General features: G+C 31.2%; 1 protein-coding gene across 1 annotated transcript; it reads left to right on the forward strand.

Annotated features, from left to right (window-relative positions):
• Positions 1-8,789: 8,789 nt before the first annotated feature.
• Positions 8,790-10,177, forward strand: HELRODRAFT_176122 (hypothetical protein; the record flags this gene model as incomplete). The annotated part of the gene is made up of 4 exons (XM_009023450.1): positions 8,790-8,886; positions 9,116-9,208; positions 9,496-9,575; positions 10,061-10,177. The coding sequence occupies 4 exons, from the start codon at positions 8,790-8,792 to the stop codon at positions 10,175-10,177; spliced, it is 387 nt and encodes a 128-aa protein (XP_009021698.1).
• Positions 10,178-13,354: the final 3,177 nt, after the last annotated feature.

Consider the following 13,354-nt stretch of genomic DNA (forward strand, 5'->3'; position numbering starts at 1 on the left):
GCCCAGGACATTTTAATGTCATGCCCAGGACATTTTTATGTCATGCTCAGGACATTTTTATGTCATGCCCAGGATATTTTTGTCATGCTCAGGACACTAAAAATCTACAAAATCTATTAGGACATAAATATATTTCGTACTGAACTAATCTGCATAAAACAATTATGTTCCAATGAATTATAAGATGCTACTAATCAAAGTTTAAATAAAAACAATAATCCAATAAATCCACCTCCTTATAAAACAATCATATCTCTAAATTATCTCAATAAAATGCATGATAACTTTAAAGTCGACGAATCGTAAATTAAACGCGTCATCAAATCTATTAATTATATACTCAAAAATAACAATGACTACAATTTACAATCTCGTTATAGCACCAACCAAACATATAATCTCATCATAAAGAGCCCGTCAAATAAACTAAAGAAAACGAGCCTCGTATACCGATTTATTCCCATGCCACACTGTGAGGCGGAAAGCTATATCGGTCAAACGAGAACTACTCTCTCTAAGCGACTTTCTATGCATATAAAAGACGGCGCTATCAAAGATCATATGGTGCAAATACATTCGATACATACAATGATTTCGAACCCAATTTATCTCATCTCAAAATTAAAGAGGCCCTCAATATCAACAAAAATTAACCTTCACTCAATAAACAATTTAATAGCTTTGACAATACCTATTTTTCACTATATCGCGATGTGACACCATTATCCGCTGAGGATAATTCACATAATCACGGCGTACGACAACGATGCAAATTTCGTTAAACGGTGAATACATTTCAGCCAGTCAATACGCAGTTATGGACTCGATGTCCTAGAACAGCTGTCGTCGCGTCGCTCGACTTGTTATTTAATTAACATAAAACTATCTATTATAAATATACATTTTTACATAGTTTTATATTTTGATGATTACGTCGTAATTACTTTTAAATTACCATTACCAGATATTAACACCAGGCACTGTGAATGAGAAATCTGTTTTTCAAAACATGCAAGTGTAGTACGCATGCGTGTTTATATTATATACGTAAATGTTTTATTGTATGTTTAACGTATTCTTATAAAAGAATTTACCAAAAATGGTTTAAAAGTTTGTATGTTTTGTTTTCAGGACACATCAAGACAGTAAAAAAACGATACCAAGACTGACATGGTTTTAAAACGAGACCAGACGAAGTCGAGACAAACATTTTGAAATTTCTAAGCAAGATCAAGACAGTATAAAACTTGTCTTGAGATGTTGTCTTGGTTATAGCCAGGTTAGATTATTGCAATAGTCTATTGTACAGAATATCTGTTTAATGGTTGCATAAAGTTCAGATTATTCCTAACTAAGTTTCAAAACTCATCATTTAATAATTTGATAATGTATCTCTGATATTAAAACCGTTGCACAGGCTTCCTTTGGGAGAAAGAATCTTGTTCAAAATCGGAGTATAAGTCTTCAAACGTCTCAATAATTTCGCACCAGTTTCACTAGTCAGACAAACGTATCAAAATTTTTTCACATCACCCTCACAAGAGCTCAAGGTCATTATCGTTAAGTATTTTTCATGCTAGGGATACTAACTTAAAATCGACTAGCAGAGAGTTTGGTTGTATTGTATACGACGTACATTATATTAACAATATGGAAACTTTTTTTTTGTTTTGGAATTGCTGGACACACATCCTGGCTGTATAGTTGTATACAAAGTACACTATGTATATATAGAATATGAAAATTATGTTTTGGACAGTGATTGTGTGGTTCATTTTCGTCCAACCTGATGATTTAAGACAGAATGGATTGACGTTTGCTGAGTTCAAGAAACGACTGAAGACATTCAAGAATTGTGTAGTGCCAACTAATGAATGTTGAGCGCAAATGAAAATTTTGAATTATAACTGTCGAAATATATAATAATAATAATATTACAAATAGTTTTATAAGTAAACTATATATACAATATGGACATTTTGTTTTGGACCGTGATTTTGCGGTTCATTGTCGTCCAACCATTTCGATGAACAATTATTGTTCATGATCCATTTGTCATCAATTGTAACACTTTGATTAAAAACGGTTCGTTCCTTCTGCGCCTCGGTCAATTCATGAAGTATTTTTACTAGTATTTTCACTTTACCTATTGTTACAAAATGAGTAAAGATGGTTTGCTTCGATATATTATATATTATTGAAAATTCACGTGCACTTTTGCAAGGTGGCTTTTACTCACATCTGATTATTTAATTCGTACATATTTTGTCTTAATAGAATGAAATTTTGAGTTTAGTGACTTACCGTTAAAACACGCCCAATGCAGAGATGAGTATTCTTTATCATCAAGAGCTCTAATATTGCATCCCCCCTATTTTAATTCATTTCTTAATATTAATAAATAAATAAATAAAAGAAAAAATAAATAATAATCATCTTATTTCAAACATTTCCAAATGAAGCAGTGTTCATCATTCAGAGAGCAAACAAATCAGTGAACATTTGCGAAACATTTTTTTTGGGAATTATTTTCCTACTTAAAGTAATAATAACAATAATAATTAAAAATATCAACATTTCATCATTTATTTATCATATATCATCATTTATAATCATTTATTGTATCATCATATATTTAGAAAATTGTTAAATCTATTTTATTAATTGTTAAATATTATATTTATAACAAATATTTTGTCCCTTGGAATTTTACATTTAAAACTGTCTTCATGAAACGAAAATAATTTCTTTATAAAGAACAAAATGTATACAAGTTAAAAAAATTTTTGAATACAGTAAACTGTAAGTTAAATATTTGCATTACTGTTTAAAGTATTGTGCTATTTGCTATATACATATAATGCAAGTAAATACAAATAATATTATGTTATTTTACATACAAAAATTTCTAAGTACATAAATCGATTAACTTGATCTAATTTTATCAATTCTATTTGTGATTCTGCAATGTCTTCGTTTCTTCCTAAAATTAAATACAATCATTTTAATCATACTCTGCACTGGACGCTAACAGATTAAAAACATCAACTAACTTCAGATTTTTCACAACTCACACGTCAATGGTTCTTCTATTTTTTCAGAGCTATTTCATATAATTTTGTGAGTGTTAATCTTGATAATGGATCACCTTTTCCACTTATAATTTCTGCTTAGATTCTGCTGAAAGTTCTGCACCAACCCTTACTGCAATTGTCTTACCTATCTTAATTGCCAATAATACTGTAAATAATTTTTCCAAGACTTCTGTACTTTCTAAATTCACTTACAATCTTCCATGCCTAACCGAGCCAATTGCATTAACAGTCATCATATCTTAACTTTTTTAAACTTAAAATGTATTTGCAGTCATTCTTTTGAGACGATCAAAAAAACTAGGATTCTTTAGGCTTTTTACTGTTTCTCAAGCTTCCAATATATTTTTTGCAACTTTATAAAGTTATTCCCAAATATAATTCCGTTTTCCTTTGTGCTTTTTATTTTTTTAATGTTCTTTTTATTGTGATATAAATATTTTCTGTAATGGTAATTATTTTGTTTATTGTTTTTGCTTTGCATGAGTTGATACAGGCAATGTGTTTGCTTTTAATAAAATAAATTTTTTTTAAATTTTTGTACTAAAAATTGTAATGAAGAATTTGATTAACGCACTGGGTTTGCTATTATGGAACTAATGTTGAAAAGCATGCGAACAAATCAGTGTTGGAGTCGGAAATTTTTCCTCAGTTGGAATTTTTTAAGGGGCCGGAGTCGGATTATTTTCATATATAGAAGTCTTTCATCCAACTCCGGAAAATGTTATCATGTAAAAAATTTGTTTTCTTAAAATTCATCTTTAATACTGAAAATAAATACTAATATTGTGAAGTGAATAAAAGTACATAACCTTTTTCAGTAAGTTTTAAATAATAATAAAAAAGTAATTTTACAAAGAAAAACAATTACATCGATTGATTTTAAGAGTTTGTTTAAAGTATATTTTAGTTAGTAGTAGTAATAAAATAAAATTATGATAAAAAATAAAAATTTGTCTGGGAGTCGGAAATTTTTACGCGGAATCAGAATTTTTGGAGAGCCCAGAGATGAATGTTTTTTATCCGACTCCGACACTCTGAATTTCTTAAAAGCATTATTTACTGTGCATAAATGTACATTGCGGTAAATATAATAAAAAAGAAGAAGTTACAAATATGATAAAATCAATCAAAAAACTTAATGGTTAAATTCATTTTTAAACAAAATTTGTATGCAAACGTTTATTAAAAACTTTATAACAATTTTCCATCTTGTTTTTAGATTGCTTTACACAAAGCTTCAAGATTTTAGTTTTCGTTCGAAAAGGCAATTTTTAAAAATTTTCTAATCCATTTAAAAAGCGTTAAAAAATTATATATTTTTTAACGTTTTATATGTATATGCAGCAATAGAAAACAAAAAAAATGAGAAAAGACATAAATTTACAAAATCATTTTTTATGCCAATTTAATCTAATGATCTATTCCATAAATTTTTTTATATTTATTTAAAATTTTAATAATTTAAAACTTTCAATAACTATTTTTCAGAAAAATAATACGAATAAGATTTAAGCAGATTTTAAACTAAAGTGTGAGTGGATACATAAAAAGCAAAGACATCTTGATGTATCAGCCTCTAGACCCGAAATCTTTAAACGCACATATTGCTTAGTAGGCTTATGTGCTGTGTGCCTAAGAGTCCTGTTATGCAGTGCAATTATATAATTTCATTTTTTATTTTATTGAACAAGAAAGCTGTTTTAATATTTTTTTTATTAATCAAAAATTCATGAAATAAAAAATATAATTTGAAAAAATTTTTTTTACATTTAAACTTTTTTAATTTATTGTTTTTATTAAATTTATTGTTATTATTTACACTGTCATTAATATTTTTAACAAATTTTTACAGATGCAGTTAAACAAAGCTCATCGATCATTTCTTTGACGTTATGATTACTAAAACAGAACCTATCTTCAACCAACAAAATGTCATTTTGTGTATAATTATTTACAAGTGTTGTTTCTGAATTTTTCATAGTTTGAAAAATTTGCCAGCAGCCTAGACAAGCTGAAAATGTATATTCAGCAGACTTCAACAAAACTGCCAGCAGCCTAGACAAGCTGAAAATGTATATTCAGCAGACTTCAACAAAACTCCTTTGTTGATGTTAGAATGATCTTCATTGGAATAAAATGAAGTGTCATCCCAAAGGACCTCCCCGCAGTCAAGACATCTAGTCGTACTGAGTATACTTTTCACCACTGTACTGTGGCTTCATTGACATCTGGTCATTCAAGGTTTGAATAATTCTTTTAAAATTTCTAAAGAGCTGTAGATTTTTACACAATCTGTGTCAATACTAATGCCATCAATAAATTTTAATTGAAGATATTCATCAACACTCCCATCAAAAAAGTTTAAACAAGCTTTTAATTGATGTTTAGTAACCTTTTTTTGTAGTTCAAAATTTGTCTCTAAAATTTTCAGTTGAACATCCATTTAAACGAGCGAGAACATTTAATATTTTGCTAATCATTGTTAAATCTTTTTTAATAATACCATTCATAAATGAATGAGGAAGTTTTACTCCCTGATGATGCACTGTCATTTCATAATTTTCACTGACCAGCATTGAACATGCAACTGATGGACAATTATTTTTAATTTCAATTTTGTATATAATCAAAAAATTGTTCATCAATAAAATTTCTCAGGGAAAGTGCATTCTTCAGATAAAGTTGTTTTAAATCATTCAATCCACAATTATTTATAAAATCAGTTTTTAGGAACTCTTCAGCTGTTTTTTCTGCCCTTTCAATATCCAAAACGAGACGAGTAGCTAATGAAGAAAGATTTTGTTGTCGATCGAGGTTGTTGCGTTGGAGTGGACAAATATGAAGGTGCATTCTGAATTTTGGATGGTTCTGCATCTTTTTTTTAACTTTTTTCTTTGCCTCTCCCTAATAGTACTGGCAATCCATACAGTTCTGTTCAATTTTCCTTTAATCACTACGAAATCTGTTTAATTAAAGTGGAGTGAACAAATTTTGCAATATTTGTTTGGAACATAATCTTTACGAGGATAAGCACGTACCCATCTAGCGCACAAATCCGGATTTTTAAATAGGTAGGCGTGAAACGATACGTCGTTTTTCTCGTAATTTGCTTCATTTGATTTCTATCCACTTTTACATCCGTAAGTTGAACATTTATTCATATTTTATTTATATAATTACAAATATTAAATACAATGTAAAATTATTTAAAATAAAGAAAATTAACGATTAACGATACAAAAGTTTTCAGTAAATGAAAGATGATTTAAAACAGCATTTAAGCAAAGTTTAAGCAAAGGTCATTTATTTAACGAAGCGATAGCTTAATGCCTGGGCCGACTAAGCTCATGTTATGATGTTTGTGTGTTAAGGGTTTCGGGTCTAGATGTTGATAAATCAAGATATCTATGATAAAAAGCATCTATTTTTATGTCCTTCTTTTTATTCAACTCCCCCTTCTTGTTTGTGGTGTCAGCAATTTTGTAAATGATTAAAATGCTGATTGTCGGTAAAAACGTATACTTTTAACGCATAAAATTTTCAATGTATGGAGTTAATTTAATTAAAATGTAAGAAACAAATTTAAATTAAAAACATTTATAAATTTATAAAATCATTTTTAATTAGATTTTAAATTAAGATTTTTGATTATCTTTATTGTAACTATGGTTTCGGAGTCAATCCGTTTTTTTGTAAGGTTTTTCTCTACGTAAAAATTTGTTAATAAATAAATTAATTAATAATAATTAAGTTAAATAAAAGTGTTTCTTTACAGTTTTTTTACTTTAATTTATTACCGAGTACGTTTTAAAAATATAGTCTTACAGTGCTGTATATATATACATAAAATGGTTTTTATAAATTTTTATCCAATTCAATTAAATAATTTAAAAAATTATTGAAAACATCTCTTAGGTATCAATTTTATTGTTATTGCAATTGACTGTAATTAATTTTACAAATGTTGGCTGTAGTAAACACATGATATAAAAATTAAATACGGTAAAATCATGATATCTTAAAATCGATCAGTGAAGAACCTATCACATGCGTTGTTTCGGAGGTGGACATGTGTTGGGTTAACCAATAGGTTGGGTTAAGTTCAAATTTTTTGAAGTTGCGTGGGTTGGATTGAATTAATAATAAAATTAAATAAATTAATAATTAAATAATAATAATGATGATAACAATAACGATATTGTTAATAATAATAATAATGATAATAATAACAATAACAACTAGAGGTGGACATGGGTTGGGTTCACCCATGGGTTTGGTCCAAATTTTTTGAAGTTGCGATGGTTGAGTTGGATTGAATTAACATTTTCATTTTTTATTATTATAATTAATTTATTTTTGCAATTTTTTATTTTTAAACAAACATTTTAGCAAGTTTATATTTGATGTATTTTGTATCGCGGTTATATTTTTGTGTCTTTGGTGTATCGGTTCGGCCTTCTTTTTATAATTGTTCCGTTGAGTGAAAGTTCTTTCAGATCGAGAAAATTATTTTTATTTACAAGTATGGCAGATTTAAAAGAAATTCAGCGTCATTTTAGAGGTTTGTGTGATTTAAATTTGTTAGGTTTGTGAAAGTAAAAAATCCGATAAATCTCACTTTAGGCAAAATTGTTTAACATTTATCCGTTTTTAAAAAAAGGATAAATGTTATCCAATTTATCCATTTTTGGGTAAATGTTGTACATATTGTATATACATTTATCATATATACATAAAATATTATCATAGTGTATACATGACAATATACAAATTACAGATACATATGCAATTTGTATTTGTCAATCAATCAATCTTCGTTTAGCGTCCAGAGACCCAGGAGATGCCATTTATTCCAGGCTGCACGTATGCGTGCTCGAACGGCAGCTTCAGCTGTTCCGGTATAGTCTAGATCATCCCCTAGATATTGAAACGATGTGACTTTCTCTACCTTAATGGCTTCAAAAACATTGCTATTTTGAATTTGTTGTTGTGCATTGATGCAAGCAGGACAAACAAAATTGGATACTTTAAATAAAGTACCGATTATTTTTGAACAACGTTTGTGACACCACTGGTTACACTGCTGACACTTGATTGAATTGTTACCTACACCTTTCCATCCTTCATAGCTTTCAGAGATTCTACAGAGATGTCTGGAATCGGACCTTCGATGGGTGGAGCGTCAAAGTTGACATTGATGGGATTTCTTTCATTTAAGAGACGGTTGGAGTATTCTCTTCACTGTAGTTTGATGTCATCTTGTTCAAGAACCATCTCATTTTTGTCGTTTTTGATATAATAGGCACCAACTATGTCTTTTTTCGTACGCTTTGCTTGTTTTTCTATACGATACAGAGTTTTCATTTGTTCACCTTTGCTTTTAGTGAGCCACTCTCAGCACTGATCTGTCCGAGCCAGTGCGATTTGACGTCTTGCATAAATGTTCTTCTCACGGAAAATTTTATAGTCATCAACAGACTTAGATTTTTGCTATTATTTTTCATCTCTTCTGATTCGCCTGTCTGTCATTGTTTGATTTTCTAGACGAAGTCTGATCCACATGAGACGTGAATTAATCCTTTTAATATCCAGTACTGCTTGGGCTAGCGGTTCCTTGAGAAAAATTTCAACACCATTTTTGGCCGTCTTTTGGCTATTCCAGAATAGTTTATATTTTTCTTTGTCTGAGTTTACATGACAAACAACATTCGATTTCCATCGGGTTTCCTGAAAGCAGCAGATGTCAATCCTTCTACGCTCGAACATTTTTGCGATTTCTATGCTGCGGCCAGTCAGTGATCCAACATTGAGCGTTCCAAGTCTAAGTATCATGGAGGGGCCGTTCTGAGTTTTTCTGCAACATCCCTCCGCTATTGCATACTTCCCAGGGATTCTTGGCACCCCTTGACCACTTAAGGCCTGCTGGGAACTAGGGGCCGTTGTTTTTCTTTGTGATGGCATAGGAATAATTTGGGGAAAAGTTTTTACATCCGAACACCCATCCTGACGACAACCACCAGTTATAAGCGGTGGGCCTAACCTTTTGCTCAAAAGCACGCAAGGCAGCGTGGATGCAGTTTTATGTCATGCCCACACCTTGATAATTTCGTCACGTACAATTTATCCTTGTCAGTTCTTGAACGACGTAATGCACACACACACAAACACATACATACACACACACAAAACAATATACATGTTTGTATATGTACTGAAATATTACTGATGTGATATTTCATTACACCAGCATAGCTGAGTGTTGAAGATGATTACATTTATTCGCCAGGAATTCGCCAGGAACGCTTTGATCCTTTTGCTGACCTGCAGGATGGCTGTAGCTCATCAAGCACTGAAATCATCAATAAATTTTAATTGAAGATATTCATCAACACTCACAAAGCTGTGAATGTCCCTGCCAACCACACCTCTCTGATAACCTACTGGCAAGACAATAGCGAAGACTTTACACTTCTCTCAAAAGTTGCTAGATGAGTGTTATGCATTGTGGAACCAGTTACTATGAACGAAGAAAAAAAACTAAGTAAAATTTTAGTAACATTTGAATTTTATGTAATTTTCAAGTTATTTTATGACACTTGCAATGTGATTACTTTACCAAAGTATTTTATTTTAAATATAAGCTTATATTTTTGAGTTCGGCATTTTAAATATTATTTGAAAAAGTTTGACTGCTGATTAAAATTGCGACTCGTGGAAATGGTGGGTTTGGTCGGGTTGAGATTTTGCATTTTCAGGCGGGTTGGGTTGAGATGGGTTGAGTGAGTGATGGGTTGGGTCAGTAAAATTGAACCTATATCCACCTCTGCACTTTTAGCATGTATTCATATATGCCGTTTATGTTTTGTTTATTTCTCAGATTTTTAAACATCTACTTAGCTCATGTGTTAATTTTTAATAATAATAACAATAAAAATAACCAATTACACATATTTAATAAAATTAAGAAAATCGGTGTGACCTGCACCAGCAGTCCAAGTGTTCCAACGTGGCCAAACATCGCAGCTAAATGCATTGGAGTAAATCCTCTCAAATCTTTTTCATCTAAAGAGATTTCCTTTTGAAGCAAGATGGAAACTGTACTTTCATTACCATTTAATGCCTGTTTGAAATATATTAGCTAAAAAGTTTAAAGTTTATTTGATTTTAAAATTTTATTAAAGCAAATTGATATTCTAAATAACAATAAAAATTAAAACGTGAGACATTCAAGTCGTGATTAAACTAAATCATTAAGAACATATTTTCATAGATAGACATAAAACAAAAAAAAACGTACAGCATAATGGAGAGAGGTTCTTTTCAAACAGTCAACAGCATTCACGTCGGCTGCGTTATCTAGTAATAACGCAACTACTTCAACATTGTCACCCATACTTGCTAGCATCAGTGGGGTTCTAAATCGTAATGGTTCAACAAATCTTTGTGAAATAAGCCAATACAATTATGTACAACTTTTTTACAACTTTCTTCAGAAACACGTCAACTTATGAGAAAGTAAATGAACGAAAAGTTGAATCTGAAGAAACTATAACATTAAATTCTAAGTTATTAAATTCTTTCAACATAAACGCGTCAAATCTTGGATGTTCACAAAGAAAAATTAGACCAAAAAACTACTAAAAAAATTGTGAAAATTAAAAAATTTATTAATTACACTCTTGTAAAACTAAAAAATAATATAAAAGAAATAAAGAACAAACAGCCTAAAAGAGAGACGCATCACACAAAACATGTGATACGCAGTGATAGCTCGGGAGCAATGGCCTTCTCGCAGTAGAGCCGATCAGAGCAACGAAAAGACCTCCAAAATGAGGTTTCAAAAACTTTTACATCAACATTCTCATTTGTTTTGATAAATGGCTTCAGCATCACTCCTTATGGACAACACCGCTCTATTGGGTTCTTTCTACCGGAGCAGTCTACACTAGCCAACCCGCTCCAGCTTTTCTTATTAATGGCTGGTATAGAATCCAACCCTGGACCAAATCATATCAAAGCAAATAAATAACGCAACAAGAGCATTAATAAAACATCACCAACATCTGCAACAACAGCAAAAACAACAGTACAGCAGCAGCAGTTGTTGTATCATCACTTTTTCAGCAATCATCATCAATAACAACATTTTCAACAACAATGCAACAACAATATTGCCGCTGCTGTTGTAGCTGTTGAAAATATTTTTTGTTGTTGATGATGGTTGTTGGAAAAGTGATGATGAAACTTCACTTTTACAGCAATCATCATTTGTTGCAAAAACAACTCCTCATGGCACAACTGGGAACCGAAAGACCTCGAATGGAAGCAAAATAACAAAGATTTATTTAGTGTGTTTTTTATATGGGCAGACATGTCACAAGCCACTTGTTTGTCCTTGTTTGCTGGCGACATCAAGACTAATCCTAGACCACAAAACCTTAGAGCCATAAGCCGGTAAGGCAACAAGGGAAGGTCTAGTCATTGATGTTTTCAGGATGTGAAATACCTCAAAAACCAACGAAGATTGAGGATGTAAAATACCTGCCGTAAATGTACAAAAAACTTGTTCAACCTCAAACACGATAAACAGAGGGATACAACAGAGATTATAAAAAATAAAAGATGCAATACGAGGATTAGGGTTAACAACAAAACAATCTATTGAATAAAATGCTCAAGTTCGTTCCGCAGATTTTGCATTAGTATTCAAAGAAACCAAAGTGAAAACATTTTACAGATTTAGAAATGTTGGATGAACATATTAAAAGAACAGGACAAGTCTGTGAGAGCTCCAAAGAATCAGCATAACAACAAATGCCTGGTGTGTCTCAAGAAACTTATAAAGAACTCCAATCTTATGAATGCTCATTGGCGTTCCATTTGAAATGTATTACGAGCATTTATGCACAGAATAATAATAACAACTGGAGATGCGATATCTGCATCAAACAACCAGCAAAGCCCATTAGTCAAATTAGATGATATCAAGAAGATGGTAATAATTCAGTAAAACTGTGATTGAATGTGGCCAAAAAAAGACAAACACACTTTTTCTGAAAAAGAATAAACCGGAAGTAGTGTTGTTACAAGAAAAAAATGGCAACAAATGATGAACACTCACTTTTCAAGGGGTATTCAATGGTAAAAAGACAGAAATAAACAGAAAAATTGTGGACACAAGGGAGATGGCCTAATTAAAATGGCGCAAAAAGATATCAACTTCAATGTATCAACGATAGAATCAACGGATGAAAGTATTGAAGAGTTACTGAGAATTGATGTGGTATTTGGCGGAGGTACACTGAGAATTGTAAATGTGTATATACCATACATGAGATCATTTTAGAAAGATAATAAATCAGCCAAAGTCAATCTGCTACGCATTTCGACTAATAGCACATACATTGGAGCCGGCAATTTCAATGCCCATAAAACAATGAGACAAACATCAACCTCGAGATAAAAGAGAACAAATAGAAGAATGGGTGGACGCAGATAAACTCTAGTTCTTCTATCTCAATAACAGTGATCATTTTTGGTACTCAAGGATTAGAAAAACACTCTCCACACCTAATGTAACTTTCGCTAGTCAAAGGATAAGCGGAAAACTCGAATGGAGGACTAAGCAGGATCTATCTTCTGACACATAACGATTGTAATCACTTGGAATAAACCAACGGTACTAAAAACGTTTGCTGATCAATCCAGATTTAAATATGAAAAAGCAAACTTGAAGGAATTCTAAAAGAGTAACTCATAAAATCATGAATACCAAGATAAAGATAATGTTCGCAAAAAGGCAAGAAGACTAACAGAAATTATTTCAATGACAACAAAAAATATTATCCCTATGACCAAACCAGTAAAAGGTAGAATTACAGAGACGAATAGCAAGGTTTTGCGTCCAGAGACCAGAGTTAATTGTTCTTGAATTAGATCACCACAGATATGTATAATCGAGTTCTGTATAGCCGGGCTAGTACACAAAGCGTTTCCAGCACTTGAGTCCAGATGATTTTCAAGAATAATATCCCCGGATGAAACACGAAATCTCAAAAAAGCCCTGAAATTTCCATCATTAACATTGACATTGTTGTGTAAGACTGGACCGACTACATCCGAACCTCTTAGTGCAATTTTTCGACGACCACAAAATATTATTGTTTCAATAATAGGAATCAATTTTGCACGATTTTCTTGGACTTTTCTCAAGATTTCTGAATCGATTAACTTGATTACAGATTTTTGTCTCCTTTCAA

This window comes from Helobdella robusta, assembly GCF_000326865.2.
Source record: "Helobdella robusta unplaced genomic scaffold HELROscaffold_36, whole genome shotgun sequence".
In the NCBI taxonomy this organism is placed as follows: Eukaryota; Metazoa; Annelida; class Clitellata; order Rhynchobdellida; family Glossiphoniidae; genus Helobdella; species Helobdella robusta.